At 39.5% G+C, this 20,505-nt stretch overlaps 2 protein-coding genes across 4 annotated transcripts in view; one reads left to right on the top strand and one right to left on the bottom strand.

Annotated features, from left to right (window-relative positions):
* Positions 1-20,505, top strand: part of LOC146526141 (ATP-binding cassette sub-family C member 12-like) — a 154,130-nt gene that overhangs the window by 96,541 nt on the left and 37,084 nt on the right. The gene's annotated exons all lie outside the window — the stretch shown is intronic.
* Positions 1-20,505, bottom strand: part of abcc12 (ATP-binding cassette, sub-family C (CFTR/MRP), member 12) — a 40,378-nt gene that overhangs the window by 3,281 nt on the left and 16,592 nt on the right. For all 3 annotated transcript variants that reach the window (XM_085155623.1, XM_085155613.1, XM_085155604.1), the window contains exons 2-28: positions 19,763-19,819; positions 19,409-19,560; positions 19,123-19,269; positions 18,787-18,934; positions 15,443-15,688; positions 14,192-14,365; positions 13,106-13,253; positions 11,415-11,563; positions 11,062-11,169; positions 10,417-10,629; positions 10,262-10,333; positions 8,592-8,716; positions 6,573-6,645; positions 5,994-6,197; positions 5,372-5,506; positions 5,036-5,144; positions 4,332-4,382; positions 4,036-4,134; positions 3,841-3,944; positions 2,559-2,741; positions 2,217-2,443; positions 1,989-2,126; positions 1,650-1,839; positions 1,476-1,565; positions 1,180-1,369; positions 405-564; positions 244-322 (exon numbers count right to left, since the gene is read on the bottom strand). In XM_085155623.1, coding sequence (XP_085011749.1) covers positions 244-322; positions 405-564; positions 1,180-1,369; positions 1,476-1,565; positions 1,650-1,839; positions 1,989-2,126; positions 2,217-2,443; positions 2,559-2,741; positions 3,841-3,944; positions 4,036-4,134; positions 4,332-4,382; positions 5,036-5,144; positions 5,372-5,506; positions 5,994-6,197; positions 6,573-6,645; positions 8,592-8,716; positions 10,262-10,333; positions 10,417-10,629; positions 11,062-11,169; positions 11,415-11,563; positions 13,106-13,253; positions 14,192-14,365; positions 15,443-15,688; positions 18,787-18,934; positions 19,123-19,269; positions 19,409-19,560; positions 19,763-19,813 — 3,765 coding nt within the window. In that variant the 5' untranslated portion in view covers positions 19,814-19,819. The remainder of the gene's footprint in view (positions 1-243; positions 323-404; positions 565-1,179; positions 1,370-1,475; positions 1,566-1,649; positions 1,840-1,988; positions 2,127-2,216; positions 2,444-2,558; positions 2,742-3,840; positions 3,945-4,035; positions 4,135-4,331; positions 4,383-5,035; positions 5,145-5,371; positions 5,507-5,993; positions 6,198-6,572; positions 6,646-8,591; positions 8,717-10,261; positions 10,334-10,416; positions 10,630-11,061; positions 11,170-11,414; positions 11,564-13,105; positions 13,254-14,191; positions 14,366-15,442; positions 15,689-18,786; positions 18,935-19,122; positions 19,270-19,408; positions 19,561-19,762; positions 19,820-20,505) is intronic.

The following is a 20,505-nucleotide window of genomic DNA, read 5'->3' as shown; positions in this document are numbered from 1 at the left end:
AACAGAAGTAAAACTAAATAAACATCATGAACAACATGAACATAGGATGTGTCAAAAAAAAAAATGAACATAAAATATATGTTTGGCTCTAGGGCTATTCCATTTTCTTTTAGGGCTATACTAATCAGACGTGTCACAGAGACTGCAGTCTTACGCGTTGTGGGTTTTAGTTTTTGTCAAAGCAAAATCTTGGATAAAAGTGAGTGGCAAAACAAACAAGACTATACAATACTGATAACATACTGAGTCCTTTATATAGGTCTTCTCCAGTGCTGCCCAAATCTCCTCATCAGTGTAGTTATTAAACGGGTCTAGGTTGTACCTGTAGGAAAAACAGCTCTTTATCTAGTGACTGACATGCAGGAGTAAAATCAGTGTGTGATTCTGTACTTCTGGTTCACTACCTTACTGTACCGATGAACAGCACAGGGTCCTGAGGGATGATGGACAACTTGCTGCGCAAATCCTCCAGGCCAATGGACATAATATCAACTCCGTCTATCTTTATGGTTCCTGCTGCAGGCTCTACTAGTCTGAATAGAGCTACTCCTAAAGAGGATTTCCCTACAGACACAAAGCACAGAGCAGAGTAGCTGAATATTACACTATAGCTGTCGAGAAGAGCTGATTAAAATTGTAATATGGACTATGGAATAATTAGGAATTCACTGCTATAATAATTACAACCCTGTTTCCCAAAAAAAGGAAACTGTGTAAAATGCAAATAAAGACAGTTTTAATTTAACACATGAATGTTTAAAGTTATACATTTTAATGGATAGACAACAAATTATCTTTCATCTTAATCAGTGATTGGGAATAAGGAGACCATCACTAAATGGAATCAGAAACATTTTTTTTCTGAGTCCAGTTTCAACCGAGGTCAGTAAGCACTTTGTTAGTGCGTCCACTGATAAAAGATCAAACTCCTACAGTGCTAAACTACAACAGCATGGCGACCTACTCAAAGAACCATGGGTCTAAACTGGTCTTCCTACAGTCCAGATTTGTCACCTATTAGCAAGTTATAAAACAGGAAATATGACAGAGACGGCTTCAAACTTAATTATTTATATATTTCTAATTAACATATATATATATATATATTTTTTTTTTTTTTTTCAAAAATCCCACTGAATAAAAATTAAAATGTAATAGCTACTAAATTCGGGGCCTTACCAGAGCCAGTCCTTCCCACGATCCCCAGCTTCTCTCCAGGTTGAATGTGGAAATCAAGGCCGTTTAGGACGATTGGTGTATTCTCTCTGTACCTCATCTTATAGTCTTTGAAGGAGACGCCCCCACTGCTAGGCCAGTCCTGTGGGATCTGAGCCTCTTTAACATGCCTGGGGGCCTCAGACTTACAATCCTGCAAATAAAAAAGTTTATTTTTTGAGTGAGGCAAACAGAGGGAATTTGGGGTTTGGTCTTGGCAAAACCATGAAAGATGGATAGTTTCCGGAGAGATATCTGACCGTGATGTATTCCTGCAGTCGCTCCACTGAGTTGAACCTTGCTTCCACTTCCGTTGACGTTCTTACTACATATTGAAGCATGCCTGTCAACTGGACAACACACAAAAGTTCTAACAAAACACAAACACACATTTCAACATGACTTAGAGGTATAACTCTGCTCTCCTTATTTACCTGTATGGTATAGGTTAGGGCCAGGCCTTTCAAGGATGGAGTGATTAAGTCATTACTGCTAAGCACTACAAACAGAGACACCAACAAGGTCGTCATAGCAGCCATGAAGTCCAGCCAGAAAGAAAGCCATCGGGTGCCAGAATGAAACAATAAAAAGTGACTGGAGTTGATGTCATTCAGGGACTTGAACCTACAATATGACACAACGACATGATGAGAGTTGAGAGCACCGATCAAAGAACACATCATTTACAGACATTTACAGAAGAACACATTATTTACTATTGCGACCAGTAATAGACTTTTATTTGTTTCTGTGAAAGAGTTCTGGTGTCTTACATTTCTATGTGACTGTTTCTTGTGTTGTAAGCATGGATGGTGCTGAGGCCCTGCAGCGTAGAAGTCGTTAGTGAGATACAGGGAGAACGGCTGATATTTTCCATCTTCTTCATATGACGAATACCCCTTTGGAATAGGCTGCAGATAAATTCAAACAAATGTTGAGCAAACTGTACCTTAAACAACTATCTGCTCTCGCACTAAGACAATTTTTAAAACTTAACTCACAACAGAATGAGGGCAAACAAAGCTCCCATGATAACTACAGCCACAAGCATGTATGGAAAAATGGATGCGATGATGATAATTGTGAATGTGACTTGAAGACAAAACAGCAGGAAAGAATCCATGTGAAGAGGAAGCACAGTGTCCACCTCCTCTTGATCTTTAGAGAAACGGTTTAGAATTCGGCCTGTTGGAGTTGTGTCAAAGAAACTCATTGGACTGCCAATAATCTGTGAGAGGAAAATACAAACAACAAAAATAATCATTCTTTGACTCATTGAGCAGTTAATCTGTGTTTCAGTTGGTCATGTTGGATGGTAAACAGTGGGGATTATTTCTTGGTACCTTCTTGAACATTGTGTTGTGGAGTTTGCAGGAAGCCCTCAAGGTGACGTAAGTATAAAAGAAGCATTTGAAGAGGGCAAGTACCACCATGATGAGCATCATCACACCATAAATCGTTTGGTAATAGTGCAGGTCTGGATTTTTTGAGATGTCACCTGGATCTGAACCTGGGTTAGTTGATGACTTCGATAAAACAGACAAAATATCTTTTGTTAGTGGAGAGAGAGTGGACTTGGCATGTTGATCGTTTCAGTGGGTCTTTCTTGAACTGTCATCTTGAGTGACAACAGCTAGAGAGCAGTTTTCTAATACAGCAGTGCACGGAAACTAATTTCTTTCCAGATCCAGAATTTGCTAAATAAAGAACATAACACTCCAGCATGCAAAAGTACTGTTAAAGAACAATTTTTAGTAGTAATGGTGTTGGAGCATGGTTAGGGTTAGGGTCAAGCTAAACAAGCGTAATGGGTAGACTAAGATGTGTGTACTGATAGGCTGGAATAATACGAGAGTGTACTATCGTATCGTAGGGCGATCGTGGCTCAAGAGTTGGGAGTTCGCCTTGTAATCGGAAGGTTGCTGGTTCGAGCCCTGGCTCGGACAGTCTCTGTAGTTGTGTCCTTGGGCAAGACACTTCACCTACCGCCTACTGGTGTTGGCCAGAAGGGCCGATGGCGCGATATGGCAGCCTCGCTTCTGAAGCTGTGTGTGGCTACAACTGTAGCTGCCTCCACCAGTGTGTGAATGTGTGTGTGAATGGGTGGATGACTGGGTGTGTAAAGCGCTTTGGGGTCCCTAGGGGAACCCCTAGGGGTTCCCCTAGGGGTTCCCCTAGGGACCCCTAGCTTTGGGGTCCCTAGGGGAACCCCAAACCATTCACACTGCAGCAGTATAATGAGCACATCCAATAATCTGAGCTTAATAAGAACTGCTCAAGACCAAATAAGGCCAAAGAGCACTAACTCTCACAGACCTCACTTGACCACCACCTGAACTCATCACTAGTAAGTATTTGTGGGTTACTTAAAAGCTGAGATAGCCTGAAAAAGCCAAAAATTCAAGGTTTTACCTTAAGTCCATTGTAACCCTCTAATTTTAAAGAGACTGGCTAACACGGACAATCTTACTTGAAACAATGTACCTTCTGGTGCTTGTAATCATCTTTATTGGATTCACTTGTGTAAGGTTACACAGTGACTGAGAGCTCATAGTCATGTCACCCAAGCTGTTTATGCATGATGAGAATTTTTTTGTGTGAATGCTAGAGAGAGAGGATTCTCACCCCATTACCCATTCCAAGCCAGAAGCTGAGCCACCAGTTGCTGAAGGCTGTGGATCCCATCATCAGGACAATGTTCAGGACGGTGAGAAAGACAAGAAAGTAGCCTGTAGCAAAGAGTTACAGCACAACTATTAAGTACATATTGGTACATTATTGCTCAAAATCATGTAAATGCATGTGTGTGTTGTATCAGACCTCCAGCTGCTTGACAGTACCGGTGGTAGGTTCTTAAGGAGACAGCACCCTCTGTGGAGGACTCTTGACGGACCAGCTGGTCATCAGACTTGACAGGAGCTTAAAACAGGGAAAATATTTTAATAGAGTGGATTAGTGACTTCCATTTGCATTGACATGCATCACATGTGCATTTCCATTATAAAAAATATTTAAAAAATCTTGGTGTAAAAAAGGGGATCACATAACAACTAAATATGTAATAGTGACAACAGCTGACAAACGGTGGGATGACACTCAGAATTAAGGGAACTTACGCTTTTGCTCAGCTGTTGTTTCATGATCCTTTTCATCTGACATGTCAAATGCTGAAGGGAAGAATAGAAGTAATTTTATCATTCTACAAACACAAAAATTGACTTAAATTATCATTGTCCACATATTGTAAGACATAACTGCAAAGAGTTGAACCACAGACCCCTACAGCAAGGAAATCTGGAAACTGATCACTTGTATACAACTGTGATCAAACATTTCTATCCTGACCTGATTGCAGGTCAATGAATGCTTTGATGCATATAAATATGATAGTAATGTTATGTCATGACCTTCACAGGTCATGTTTTTGGTATGAAGTCACAAGAATTTTGCAGGTGTTTGTTAGAGAAAAATAACATGGGTATATAGCAAAAACAGCCAGGTCTACACGTTTGCTGCCCTGTCTTTTATTACTTTACAAGGCCTTGTTTTTGATTTACAAAACTTTGACCTGTCCCTGGTTATACAGTTGCTCAAACAAAAGTACTGATGTGTCAACACTGCACATGCGGTGCAGCAACATTTAGAAAGTGTCAGCGTCATCCCCCTGAACACTGGTCTCTGGACAGTGACAAAACAAACAAACAAAAATCCCACCGTATTCAAAAAAGCACCACTACTAAAACATGTAAAGTCTGTCATGAATTCAAAAACACCCAAAAAGTTCAAATTATTAAAATGATTTTCTTCCTAGTTTTTATACCAGGGTTTGCTATCCCACTGTCTGCACGATATCTGAGCTCAACCTCTTTCAACTCAGCGGCATCCTGGGATGATAAATCCTCCTCTTCCTCTCCCTCCTCATTCTGAGTCTGACAAGCAAGAATATCAGGAACACAGCATTACAGCCCATACAAACGTATAACCACAAATGGAATGATTTGTACCTTGTTTTACAACTGATCATTACGTTTATTGTTTTTGACATAATAAAACAATAAAGAACAGGTGAGGTGGTTTGCAGGAACATAATAATAAGAATCAAAGATAAAAATAGAAGAGGTACAAGATGCATGCTTTTAATTTAGGGTATACTTACTTTGGACTGTTCCATCTGGTAATTGCTGATGAGCTGAGCATAGCGTCCACTGGCGTTCATCAAGGTTTGGTGGTTTCCGGCCTCCCTGATCTCCCCTTCATCCAGAACCAGGATGTCATCACAGAACTCCAAATACTAGCAAGCATAAGTGAGAACAACTGTGGCAACAAAATCTACAGTGTCGTCAGACCTGTTCAAAACTATAATCACATGTACGTACATATTTATGTCATTTGACAGATGTTCTTATCTCCAGTATCGTGACTTACGAAATGGCTTAGAACTCACGGGTAAGAGCACCAGTCAAATACTCTTCCTCAGATTAGTGACTTATGATTAGTAGGTAAACTATTAGCCAAGAAGGCCTTCTAGGTTTTTTTCAGATTTGATTGAATTTGTCCAAAATGTCATATTTAAAAAAACAATTTTAGACAATATGCATATTAATTTCATGAATATGCATATTCATATTCATGAAATCTGATTTCCAGATTTCAGATTTCTCAGACCAAGCTATGATCCATCCAATTACAATATATATGGTCAGAAAGTCTTCTTTTAACTGCTTACATCAGTTGTCATTTAGTGTTATTCTTTAGTGAAAGCACTAAAGTGTTCTTACCTGGAGCTGGTGTGTAACCAGTATAACAGATTTTCCTTGGAGCTCCTTCTTTATGCATTCTTCAAAAATATGTTTCCCCACATGAGCGTCAACAGCAGATAGAGGATCGTCAAGGAGGAAGATGTCCTTGTTGGAGTAGACTGCTCTGGCCAGGCTGATCCTCTGCTTCTGTCCCCCTGACAGATTAAGCCCCCGCTCCCCAATCTGACAAAATGTCAGTAAGACTTAATACAATCCAGAAATTTACTCAATCTTTTTGGAAGAGATGGTATTATATTTTAAATATTGTAATTGATTACATTATACTAGTGCATTTATTCCATACAACACTATAGCATTATTCTGTCTCAATATACCCTCTTTTATCTTCCCATAGTAGTTGCTGGAGGGGAGATATGATTGTTACAGTTTGTTTAACTTCAAATAGCTCATTATTTATTTTGAACTTTGTTGAATTGTATGTTTAAACGACTAGGACACATGACACAAGGCTTTTTTTTCTACTTATCAAGCAGATACTTGTTTATGCAGATAAGGACTTTCAGAATTTCTTTGACAGTTTAAAGAGAGATCACCTACCTCAGTTTGGTCACCGAATGGCAGAATCTTCAGGTCAGCTCTGAGGCTACAGATATCCACAACCCTGTCATATCTGTGGAGTGACAATGTAAGATAGTGCCCTGATTGAGAGAAATATAGTGTATCGAACAGAACCATTTAAATAATTCTAAAAATGAGTCCAATAACATATGTAATCAGGATAAGCACTGGTCTCTGGAAAACTTTTCTTTGAAAAAGAATTCCTTTAATTTGCTCAGATATATGGTGCCTGGTGGTTTATGAGAGGTTATGAAAGGGCCCTTTCACTTTCTGTTAAGTCAACACTACAGAGGTCAGCAAGTTTCCCTTCTCACCATCACTAAATTGAACTTCCTATTAGGGATGCACCGATACTGATACGGGTATCTGGTATCGGCCTCGATACCACATTTTCTAAAGTACTCGTACTCGTTAAAAGTCCCCCGATACCGGGGACCGATACCACGGTCTGAGACCTGTCTATGTTTGAGCGGCATGTAAGGGGTTAATCACAAGCGGCAAGTGCCTGCCCCCAGGCGGGCACTTGGCGCCCGTACTGGCGCAAGTACTGAAATGCAAGTACTCGTACTCGTTTTCCAAAAAAGTGGTATCGGTGCATCCCTACTTCCTATTGTAACCCTGTCAGATAATGAAGATGACCTCCACCTTTATTACATTCTTATCAGATGCAAATTCACAAAGATAAGATGAACTTTCTTTTAGTTGAACATTTTTCATGTAAGGTAAAGTCACAAGGCGAGACATGTCAGCCGTGTGGAACTATTTCAAAGTGAACAAAGACGCGAAAACAAAGGCGGACTGCAAATTGTGCTCAGCGAAATTGTCCAGAGGAAGCTCTAAAGGTAGCGCATTTAACACAAGTAATTTAATCAAGCACCTAAAATCCCAACACGACAGCAAGTACAAAGAGTTTACCCACGCTTATTTACCCATGCTTATTAGCACAGAGGAGCATAGCTGATGCTATAACAGTGGGACGGAAAATAGTTGGGCATTTTAAACATTCCGCCTTAGCCTACTCCCGCCTCGAGGACATTCAGGGACAGCTCAACCAGCCAATAAAGAGACTGCAGCAGGACGTACAGATGCGCTGGAACAGCACGTATTACATGCTCCAGTCCCTCATTGAGCAAAAGCGAGTGCTGGAGGTGTCCGAGCACGAACTCCCTGACTACCTCACCGCTCACCAATGGGCTCTTATGGAGACGACTGTTGCCATCCTCGCCCCCTTTGAGGAACTAACTAAAAAAGTGAGCAGCTACGACGCACTAGCCTCTGATGTCATCCCAGCTGTGACTGTGCTAGTGAGACTTCTAAACAGAGAAACAGACGATGACCACGGCGTCAAGACAATGAAAGCAACCTTACTGGCAGCTGTCAAGAAGCGCTTCAGTGACGTCGAGACCAACCCACTGTACTTCATCTCCACCATACTTGACCCAAGGTAAAGTCTGTGTGCTATAGGTATTCAATGATAAACTACAGTACTAAATGTAAGATTATTTTACATCTGAAATATTATATATTTGTAACTAAAATACACAAATACAAATGTATGCAATATATATAATATGAAATACATTTCCCTTATTACTACCAGAAAGTCAAATGGTTGGCATTTGTCAATGAGTAAGTACTCGGTATCGGTATCGGCGAGTACTGAAATGCAAGTACTCGTACTCGTTTTCCAAAAAAGTGGTATCGGTGCATCCCTACTTCCTATTGTAACCCTGTCAGATAATGAAGATGACCTCCACCTTTATTACATTCTTATCAGATGCAAATTCACAAAGATAAGATGAACTTTCTCCTAGTTGAACATTTTTCATGTAAGGTAAAGTCACAGGGAATATATAGTCTTGGTTGGTGCAGTAATTAAAATCATATTGCCCCAAATGAAATTTCCTTATTTTATAATAATACCTGTTCTTTTCATATTCAAGTCTTAGCTACTCAAAAATAGTGAGAAGCGCTGATTTATGTTAAATTATCAATTACTTGGTTTGGTCAAAAGGTTCCCCCATGAGGATATTTTCTTGAACAGTTCCGTGGAAAATCCAGGCCTGCTGGGAGACGTAAGCAAATGTCCCATCGGCTGTGACGGAGCCCTGAAGAAGGTACATCTAAAAGATAAAATCAAGGAGACAGAAAAGCTATATTTACTGGACATTTTATGTACGGTTAGAAATAGTAAAAACTTCTTCTTTCTCCTCATTCGTCTCTTGTTAGACCTTGCCACGGCTGATCGTATGCCCTATTCATATATATGTATTGACTTTCATCCCTTTTCTCTCCAGTGTGTACTTCCACCTCTCCAGGCTCTTTTCCACCTGCTCCACACTCTTAATAAAGATCACAGTATCATCTGCATACATCCTAGTTCACAGAGACTTCTGCCTGACCTTTTCTATCAGCATATCCATCTCCACTGCAAAGAAGAAGAGGCTCAGAGCCACTCATTGATATAATCCCATTTTCACTCCTACCACACACCTCACAACTGTCTTGTTGTCCTCGTACACGTCTTGCACCACCCTAACATACTTCTCTGCTACTGAGAGAAGTGCAGCAGCACCACAGTTTGTCTTTTGACACCCTACCATAAACTTTTTCTAGATTCACACAAAGACACAGTGCAACTTCTTCTTACCTTCTCTCTACTTCTCGGTCAACAATCTCAAAGCAAACATCAATAATGCTCTTTCCTGGCATGAAGCCATTGTTCTGCTCACTGATCGTCACCTTTCTTACTAACCTACCTTCAACAATTTTTTCCTGTAGCTTCATGGTATGACTCAAAAACTTTATCACTCTCTGTCATCTACATAATTCTGAAGATAAAGTTGGAGATTACTACTATGTTTGCAAACAAACTGTAACAGCTTCCTTGTACACAGGTGTTATGCAGATAAGATATGTAGAAGATTGTTTTGTTATATACTAAGATACAGCTTGACCCCTGCATGAAGTGGAAGTGCAAGCATGCAGAATTCCCCCAACTCAGACAGTGCCCTGCTTCTAGTCTCTGGATTGATAAGACTTGTTTAGCTTATCTGCTACATATATCCTGTTGAACTATGTTTGACCTGTGTAGGGTGACTAGTTTTCTGTCTTGCAACAGGGTAACAACCTATACATGTAGGGTCTGCTTCCCCTGTTCCAGAGAATTCCTCACTTCAATCCTCCATGCCTTGTACTGACTGAATTCCTTCATGCGAGAATAAACCTCGCAAATGAACTCCAGTAGTAGGACTTATTTTATTTAATCGACTACATTTCTATAACAGACATTAGCTGAATCCTAGTAGCATTAGCACAAGTTTTGCCTAATAACGTGTCTTCAAGCTAACAAAACAAAAAGAAGAAAAAAGTTATTACACTTTTGCACATCACCCTTGCCCTGGTCATAAATGCCTTTCCAGTCTTCATCCTCTTCATAGCTGCCCTCACCTTCTTATTAATCCCCTGCACTTCCTGATTCACAAACTTTCCTCCAACAGTCCTCCTGTTTCGCTCACTGTCTACATTCACTGAATCTTCAAAGTCCTCGTTCTATCTTTTCAACACATGCAAATAACGAAAGAGTGAACAAAAAATAAATAAAAGAAAACTATAAAGAAACGATACAAAATAACAGAAAGGGACAAAAACACAAAAGAGAAAGCAACCTGTTCCAAAATGCTGGAAATCAGTGATGTCTTTCCACTCCCCACATTCCCACAGACGCCGAGCAGGTTGCCCTTCGAGAAATACCAGAGACAATTAGTTTACTTTTAATAGAATGCAGATAATCTGAGATATCATTATCAGAATTGAATCACACCTTAGGCAGTGTGAAGGAGATGTTTTTCAATGCTGATGAGGATTCAGTCTCAGCTGTCTTGTGTTCTGACACTCCGTTGGCTGTGCTGGGTGGGGGGGAAGACTGGCTTTCAGGTCTGGTCCAGGAAAATGTAGCATTTTTCATCACTATAGCCGAGTCATTATCTACCTTTTTTATCAGGTAGGGCTCAGGATTCTGGATCAGCAAAATATTCTGAAATAACAACAAACAGCATTTATAAGCTTATCTGTGTTTTTCTGTTGATATTTCTGAATGAAAGTCAGATACAAGGTGTGACAAAAGCAAGGGTAAAAGTAAGACAGAATCAAAGCAGCGTTAAAACCAGATTTGTGATGCAGGTTGACAATATATCTTATATTTAAAGATGTGTACCTGAGATGACCTTATCATGCATAGGATCTGCCACTGGCAGCCAGCAGTACAAAAAAATAAAAATAAAACTGTGATTTTAGAAACGTCTGAATTGTGAGGTTTTGGCTCGCTTGTACATATGCTGACTTCATTATTTGAAAGTGTGTTCATATGAGCATGCATCAGTGTAAGAATATATATGACAAAAGACACAAAAAGCACAATAGAGTCACTACATGAATTGTTACAGAGGGCACAAAACAAATAATTTACCCTTAATCGTCTTAGTGCTACAACAGCCTCAGCTGTGGCCTTCACAGACGGGGGCAGGACAACGAGGGAGAACCTCATGCAGGTGAAGATGCCAATTGTGGTAAAAGCCTAGTAAAAACAAAGAATTATGTTAAAACACTATATATGATTATGGAATGCAAGCAAATCATGTTGATATTAAATGGGCCACAGCAATCTGGTTTAGCACAATTGCAATTAAAGGAATGCAATAAACCTTTATTTCATTATCTTATGACTCATATCCAAACAGTCTGAGTTTCAGAACTGCAGAATCTCAGATTTGTTACTTTAAGTTGACATGTACAGTTTTAGTATACTGCTGTAGTACTCACATCAGAAGTGCTGAGAGGTAACCCCAACAAAGTGTGAACCAGAAAGGTGAGGACAGTGGCAATGGTGGGTATGATGTTGGCGATGCTTATATTAATATTCTGGACATAACTGACCTTCTGTAGTTGTTTCTTTTCATTTTTCCTTAAGCCTGTAAGAATTAAAAGTTTTTCATTAGCTAACTTTATCTTTAGTGACTTACCTTTTTTTTTTTTTACTGTAGTTCTTTAGTGAGCACCTTAGTAATGAGCAATAAGGTATTCAGATGACTACATTATGATCATTTTTTTATTCAAGAAACTACCAAGAGTACAGACTGAAGACCTAGACCTCACAGTGTTGATAAGAAAGTTAACAAGATCATAAGATACTAAAGCATATCATATTCCCACATGCACTTTACTTGTCATAGGAAAATGAGAACACGTGCCCCAGATTTGGCAGCAAGCCAATGAATGTCCATAAAAGTTCAAGGTAAATTGAACGTAAGTGAGAGTTCAAGATGTTCTCACAAACAACTGCATGTTTTAGAGGCAGATGACTGCTTCAACTTGTAATGAAGGGAGTCTAACAAATAGATATTCTTGTGAGAGGTACATAAAAGTGTATGGATTCGTTAGACATGAGGTCACCTTACTCATTATAGATCTGTAGTTGCGGTCAGGAGATCAGAAGTTTACATACCCTCATCATACACTAATGAATGTCATTGTAATTTTGGGCTTTAACTATTTCTTTAAACAGTTCTGTCTTTGGGATGTAATGACGGTAAAGCTTATCCATACGGTCTCAAAATGATACATGCAGGCTCAAATATGCATTCACTTAAATCTTTTATTAAGTGGTGTTGATGGTTCTACAATGTGTTTTCACTTGACTGGACCAAAACCTATTATTATCTCGTTAGTGATAATGATTAATTGCAACTTTTAGGTTCTTTTTGCCAGCATAAAAAGGATTTCATTAACAACAATCATTGGACGGACCAATACTCAGAACAATGGGGAAGAGAAAGAACTCAGTGAAGATCTCAGAAAGAGAAGTATTGATTTACACAAGACGCAGATTCCAAGATCATCATTTCAAACAATTCTAAGTACAAGAACATCGACATCAGTTTTCACAGTGAAGTGAGGTATAGCTCCATGGACTGAGAGGCTGCCAACCAAGAAAGAAGCCCCTGCTTCAAAATCGACACCTTCAGACTTGACTGAAATTTGCACATGGACAAGCCAAATGCCCTCTGGAAAAAAGGTTTTATGGTCTGACAAGACAAAGATTGAGTTATTTGTCCACGGTGATAAGAGATACGCTTAGAGAAGTAAAGATGAGGCTTTCAAACCTAAGATAATAGTACGAGCTGTAAAGCATCATTGGCTGGGGTTCTTTTGTGGCCAGTGGTACCTCCAAATTCTTCCACTTTGGCACAAAATTGGTTTTGCAATGGATAAATTAGACTAACATTCAGAAGACCAGTCCAGAAGCTTAAAGCCCTAACCTCAACCCTCTTGGGGCTAGGCTTGATGATGGTGACCAAAAGCATCTGGACTTCTGATCACAACTGTACATAAGGATGCCCATTGTGACTATATGTTTGCTGATTTTGTTTTTAAACAAATTGGTGTGTATGAATATTTCCTTGATATTTGACATACTGGTTAAAAAAATATCAACATGAAACAGCTTGACATACCTGTAATCGTCTTCTCAAAAGAATCTTCCCACGCATACATCTTGATTAGCTTTATACTGTTGAGAATCTCATTCATTGTGCGAACTCTGCTGTCGGTTAACAATAAGGACTTCCATCTGAATTTATTTATGAGCTTGGCCATGAAAATCTACAAAAATCAAGAAAAATACATTGTGAGTGACTAAAGTTAATAACAAGCAAAGTACTATATTTGGGATAATATAAGAAAAACACAGAAAAATCACAGTTTTGCTATCTTAGCAGCTTACTAAACAAGGAAATGAGTTTATAGGAAGGTAAAACATACCGTTCTATATGCCTCAATTTTTTGTGATATAATATTTTGTTCTTATTGTTCTTATTTTTATTGTTATTATTATATTATTGTTACAAACTTCATTTGTGTAGTTTGTTTTGTTTTGTTTTTTTGATTATTTTTGTTTGTCTGGTTTTTGCAATATTAGTGTTTGCCATTATTTTTCATTAGCTCATATTAAACACATACTTATATTTCATTATTGGTCAGTATTAGGTTTTAGAGATGAAGAATTTTATGCTAGCAAAAAAGAGTTGCTGGCATAAAACAAACTATTTGCATACTTGCAAACACCTCCCCCTGATCAAGCTTCCTAAAGAACTATGGAGTCTCCACAGGGAACCTCTTCCAGGACCCTAGCCACAAAATAGGCCAAACATTTTTGAACAATGATGTAATTTATGTAATTTTGCCTCGCCACACTATCACTATGCACAAGGTGCAAAAGCTTTTCCCTAGGCAGTACATTAGGACTTTTAATTGAGCCCTTGTTTTTCCCTTTTCCTGGGTCAGAATTGTAGTGGGAAATTCTACAAGAACATATTGTCCTGAACAAAACAGCTTCCAGGAATATACAAATCCTTTACAACATTAAGGTTAAAATCATTTCTGTTGCTAACATCAAATTCGAAAATATAGCATACAAGCATACAATTTCCAAAATTTGGATTTGCTAACTTTCCACTATTTTCAGTTAAAATAAGAACCAACTTTCTTTTCACAGCTTCTAATGTAAAAATATGTTAGATTTATGTGAAATATACACAGACCTGTACAGGGATTAAAATCAGATATGTGAAGACTCCAGTCAGTGCGGTGTAGCCCAGGATGTAGCACGCGTAGACAATACACAAAACATAGAGCACTGGGCTAGACAGCACAAAGCTCCCAAGCAGTACAGCCTCGAACATTCTCTGGCCATCATTGGTCAAAACGTTAATCATCTAGGCAGCAGAAAGATATGAAGAAAAGTTAATTAGGAATTGCATCAAAACAAATTTCTTTTATGTCAAAACAAGTTCAAACTATTTTTAGCACTATTGACCCACAAGATAATTTATAATACATTATGGAGGGATAGAAAGAAGAATACATGAGATATTAAAAACATGTAAAACATATGTATACACGTCAAAATATAAATCATGCTCACTCAAGATAGAATATAGCAACTGTTACGGATTCAAAGTACTGGAGATGGATACAAGAGGAAATGATTTAACGAATACACGCGTGGGAGATGGACACCGTACGCAGACAGCATCAGATCTCAAAATGGTGTAGCATTGATCAAACTCTTATAGCCTTATAGCCTCATAAAAGCCTAAACATTCACATTCTTTCTCTCACACAGCGCCTAAGCTACGACCTTGGCTCCCTGTTTATCTGCTCCTGCTGAGATGGGGCGGTATGCTCTGTTCTCTTCTAATCAGACAAATAAGGCGATGACTTTCTGCAAACAGTATTTCTTATAACTCAGCAGTATAATGCATCATAAAACAATATCATTCATTCACAATAAATCAGCAGTCTAATGTAATGCAAATCAGTTTAACAAATGTAATAGTTATCACCTTCTTCTAATTCAGGAGAATAATGCAAATTAAAACTACATAATAATTCGAAATTTAATTTAGGGGTATAACATGGCATAAAGTAATATTATAATCCCACACAACAAAGACAAAAAAGGGTTGCTTTTCATGTTCACAGATGTCTATAGCAGACATTACATCTGGTCCACTAATGTCTACCATGGACACAAACAGCACCACACATCCAAGTTTGTTCCACTACAGCGTGGGTGAAAGCAATGTCAAAGTTTTTTAAAGCAAAAATGAAATCTTTGCTAAAAAAGACATTAGCATATTTTTGTTACACCGGCCTCTGTAGGCTATCACCTGTAAGAATATTGTACAAGTGGATAAAATTACTTTAGAATCAATTACAAGAGCATTAAAACTTTCCCAGACAAATGTGGCTATATTGCATTTATCATAGAAGTGAGAACTAGTCTTTACCTCTCCCACTGAAACACCGCTGTATACCCGCAGCGATATGATTTTCTGAAAAGCCACTGTAGAGAAAGCCCCTTTCAGTCTCACTGCTGTGCGCAGGTTTATTGCCCACAGCAAGGATACTAGGAGAGCCTTGCAACATTCTGTGGTGAACAGACCAATGGACAAACCAACACCATAGGACACTGTGTTGGACACTGACTCCTCTGGGTTTTCAATATAATTCAAGATCATGCTGATCAGCACAGCCTGAAAGAACAGGGAGAAAATGGTTAGTGACACTTAAATAACATGAAGATGTTATTTTAAGATCAAATTACATATTTTATATCACCATGGACTGAGAGGGTGCAGAGAAAGAACAAAGACCCTGCTGCAAAATCGACACATTCAGGTTCGACTGAAATTTGCAGCTGCCCACATGGACAAGTCGAATGCCATGACACGGTCAGACAAGAGCAAGACTGAGCTATTTGGCCACAATAACAAGAGATACATTTAGAGGAGTAAAGCAGAAACTCTTAAAGCTAAGAACACTGTACCAGCTGTCAAGCAAGGCAATGGAGGCATAATGCTATGAAGCTGTTTCCCTGCACAATGTACGGACTATCTCCAAATTTTTCAACTTCATCTTAACAGATACATGGTAAAAACTTGGACAAAGTTGTTTTTTTCAACAGGACAATGATCTGGGTCTGTGCCAGAAAATCAACCAATTTAAATGAACTGTACTAGTTCTATGAAGAAAAGTATTGAAGTTTGGTGATGGCTACCAAAAGCATCTAGCTGAGGTGCAAATTGCTTGGGAAATTTAACAAAAAATGAGTGTAAGTATATATTTAGGCTTGTAGGTATACTTTTAACCCTGTGGGGATTTGAAAAAATCTGAAATGTCATTAATGATGTGTGCTGTACACAGTGTTGGGGAGTAACGGAATACATGTAGCGCCGTTACCAGTGGCGGTCCTAGCCTGTTTGGCGCCCTGGGCGAACACTCCCTCTAGCGCCCCCCCCCCCCCCCCACACACACACACACACAACATATTAAGGATTGTACATTAACATAAAACTGTTGTACACACACACACATATGAAGAGAGAGAGAGTATGCATAGTATGCAAACGGCTGCCAAACAGCCATCATAATTCGTCATACAATGAGAACAGGACAAATCAACAATTGACAATGACTAATTAATATTAAAATCTGTAACATTGTATTGTTTGGAGTTTAGTCTGTTACTGTTGCTATTTTTACCATTTCATCTTGGAGCAACTGTAACTCACATAATTTCCTTAGGGATTAATAAAGTATTCTGATTCTGATTGTTTCAGGATGACCTGCCATTATTCAATGACACATCTGCTTACCTGTATCTTTTGCTCGTTTCTCCTCCTCTTCTTTTCTCTTTTTTCTAAACCGAGGACCTGATGGCTTTGAACTTTTCTTGTCCATCTTCCATTGGTTTTAATTTTGCACTCCAGTATGAACACAAATCCCCAAACTCGAGGATCACCACAACATGATCTAACACACCTACACCTTAGTTCACAGATTCACTTTGTCTAGGGTGCATTTCTGAGATTTCACACAACCCAGGATTCAAATCATGAATACATAATGGGCTTGGATTTACAACATTATAAATGAAATGTGCTCTATTTGGAAGCAGCCGCCCCCCCCCCCCCCCCTTCGACGGCTTGTGTGTGAGACTTTAAATCATCAAACTGTAAATTTTAAATTGTTATTGATCCCTTTACCCCTGGTCCTAAAGTGTATATTTATTTTCTTACTCTTCTTATATTTATTGTTTGTTTACTTGCACTGCTGTAACTGGAGCCTCGCCGTCTCGTCTCTATATACTGGACTGTATGTAGCGGAGATGACAAAAAAGTTTACTTTGACTTCAGCAGCGAGCAGGTGCACCGAGGGCTCTCGCGCTCACTTTTCGTGTATAGAATTTCGAAAAAACATCGGTGCAAATTATAAGTCTGCATTATAATGTCTGGTGTTTTCATGTTTGAAAACGTGTTCATGTTTTACGAGTTGGTTTTTAGATGCTGCTCCAGCCAGCCAGAGAATCCTCCGCCGCCCCGCCCTCTCCTCCCTGTGTCGCAAGCAGCAGGTGCACCTCGTAAACGAAGGGCGCCCTTACTCCCAGCAAATGGGCGATAGAAAACCGATCGGTGCCTGTACCATTCCCAATATGCGCTGGCTGACGTCGGGGCAGCATGAGCATTTTTTTTTTTTTTGCCGATGCCCGTGATGCCGCCCCCCACTACGATGCCGCCCCGGGCAACTGCCCGTGTCGCCCGTATCTAAAACCGCTACTGGCCGTTACGTATTTAAAATACAAAATGTGAGTAACTGTATTCCGTTACAGTTACCGTTTAAAAAGGTGGTATTTAGAATACAGTTACTTTGTTGAAATAAATGGATTACATGGAGGTACTTCCCTGTTTCATATCATCGCGTCAGGACTGTTTGGGTTTTGTTTGACAGCTACGTCCTGTCGTTCCAGGTGGCAGCGTTACGGTTGCCATGGTTACAGGGTGACGCTCTCTCTGCGTGTTTCCCGGCTGAGAGAGCGCCTTTTTGTTGTTGTGCTAAGCTAATAGGCAGAATGCCACAGGTATGTAGCCTCATGGGCAGTGTAGTCCGTGCTGCTGGGAGAATGGACTGCCATACACGTTATGTGTCTGTGAGCGAGGGAGGGAGAAAAGGAAAAGTACGAGTTGTCATCAAGCAGAAATGGGAGCTGGAAGCATGTAAATATAATAATAACCACTGCAGCCAAGAAGAGTGCCCGACGAGCCCAGTTGTAAGTAAGCTATTAAGACTCGACTGTATACTGTGTTCGTGTTTTCCTCCGAAACAGAATACATTTTGGGGCATGTATTCTGTAATCTGTAATGGAATACATTTTAAAAGTAACCTTCCCAACACTGGCTGTACAATAGTTCCACCCTGAAAAATGAAACGGTTCAAAGAAAAAAACAGAGGCACAGAATTACCGTGACATTCATCCCCGTGATGATTGTATGTAAACTTCACCACAGATGTACATATTAGTTATTATATATTGCTACACTTTCAGGTACTACTTTTCAGAACAAAATGTACTTTCATCACAAGATCTGAGATTAAAATCATTGTTTGTTTGTTTTTTTTTTTACTTATGTGCACCTTCAGATGACTTGATGAGATGGTTCCTCTCTAAATTGCTCAGATGCGACATTTAGAAATGGCAGAAATGCCTTTGGACAAAACTGGTTTCCACTGTATACAGCTGGGATTGTTCATGTTCTGATATCTAAGAACATGAAACACAGAGATGATGACTCACCGGGCCCAAAAATGCTGAAACCATGGCAAGAATACCAACAATGACAGAGACAATCAGCCTGGTTCGTTGAAAGTGGAAGGCCACACGAACCAGTGAGGCTTTTTCCAGACCCCTCTTTGCCACTTCTTCATCCCAGAGTCTCTGAAACCTGCCAGACACTTACAATCAGGACCTACTCACCCAGCAGTCTGTTTTTCTTTTAAATATTATAGGTACTTAGTAAATTTCAAGTACTTTTCCAACTGTCACTATGTCTTTGGATTTTGACTGTGATCCCCCTGACTCATTTTTGGATATGTTGTGTTTAAATCTGAATATAATATGAAGAGAAAAGACCTTTGTGCACTGGTGTCAGCCATATCAAAAGGAGACAACTTTAGCTCGGAGATGTCCAGCTTATTCCTAAAAATGGACCACATTATGGGGGTCATCCAGGCAAAAGTTATGAAGGACAGGGAACCTGCATTGTCCACAGGGTGGGGCCTAAATATAAAGCAGACATAAAATGTTGTGTGAAAGGAGGGCATTAATACATTTCCAAGTATAAAGTATTTATATGGAAACAAATAACTAGCCATCAAATAAGTTCATCTAAACGATCAAGTTTGATGTTGACACTGACTGTGGCGAGGAAAAACGCAAGGGCTTGAGAATCTGCAAGCTCTGCTGATATTTCCTAAATGAGGAAGGGTGATCCATTTCACAGCTGTGCACACAAGGATCATCTGGATTGATGATCTCAGATCCAGTTCGCCACCGGACACCATCGTCTGCCTAAACAGTCAAAAAAGCAAAAAGAAAGTATAAGACAATGAGTAAAAAAGGCAGAGTGGATGAAAGACTGAGGTTGTGCCTTAGTCAATAGCTAAATGTCTGAAATTAGCTAAGCATCTAAAAGGAAAGCAGGATGTGGATGATGGAAAAGATGTCAGGAAGTAAAAGCAACATGTAAATTTGCTGTTTGTTTAGTACTTACAAAGGAAAGTCTTCGAGTGCCATTCTCCTCCAGATAATATTTTTTCTTCATTTTGTTCTATGTTAAAAGAGACCAAACCATAAAGTTGAAATGATACTAACCAACATGATAATTTAAGTAGAAATGTCTAATTTAAGAGCATTATTTACCAGAATCAAAAACAGGAGGCTGTAATACATCACACATGTAATGCTGGTTTTAAACTGCCCTGCCTTAAGTCCAGACCTGTTACTCACTCAAAATATTTAATGCGTTGTGAAATAAAAATAAAACAAAAAAAGGCTGTGAACTGGTAAGCAGCTGAAATCCTCCATGAAGCTAGAATGTCCTTTTAAAGCTAAAGAAACCGGTTTCCTCGGGATACCTGCGTATCGTCTGCATAGCAATGGAAAGCAATTTTGTGCCTTCTAAGAATAGAACCAAGGGGCAGGAGATGTAGAGGGAATAGCAGAGGTCCAAGTATTGATCCCTGTGTTACCCCACATGAGACTGGAGCTGAGGAGGATCTGAAATCCAAAAGACTGAGATCTTCTCTCAGCCAGGTAAGACCTAAACCACTGCAGAGCAGTACCACTGTTACGGCCCTAGCTGGGCCTCCTGATACTGCCCTTGTGTGGGCGTGGTGTTTTTCTCCACCTCCTCCTCCTCTCTTGCTCCACCCCTCTGTCTCTCTCTTGCTCTTCTCTCTCCCCAGGACACAGCTGCTGCTCATTGGACTCATTTACCACCTGGGCCCAGTCAGC

Source organism: Neolamprologus multifasciatus, chromosome 1, assembly GCF_963576455.1.
Source record: "Neolamprologus multifasciatus chromosome 1, fNeoMul1.2, whole genome shotgun sequence".
Taxonomy (NCBI): Eukaryota; Metazoa; Chordata; class Actinopteri; order Cichliformes; family Cichlidae; genus Neolamprologus; species Neolamprologus multifasciatus.
The sequence above is the reverse complement of the archived record's forward strand: the minus strand, read 5'-3'. Positions and strand labels throughout refer to the sequence as shown.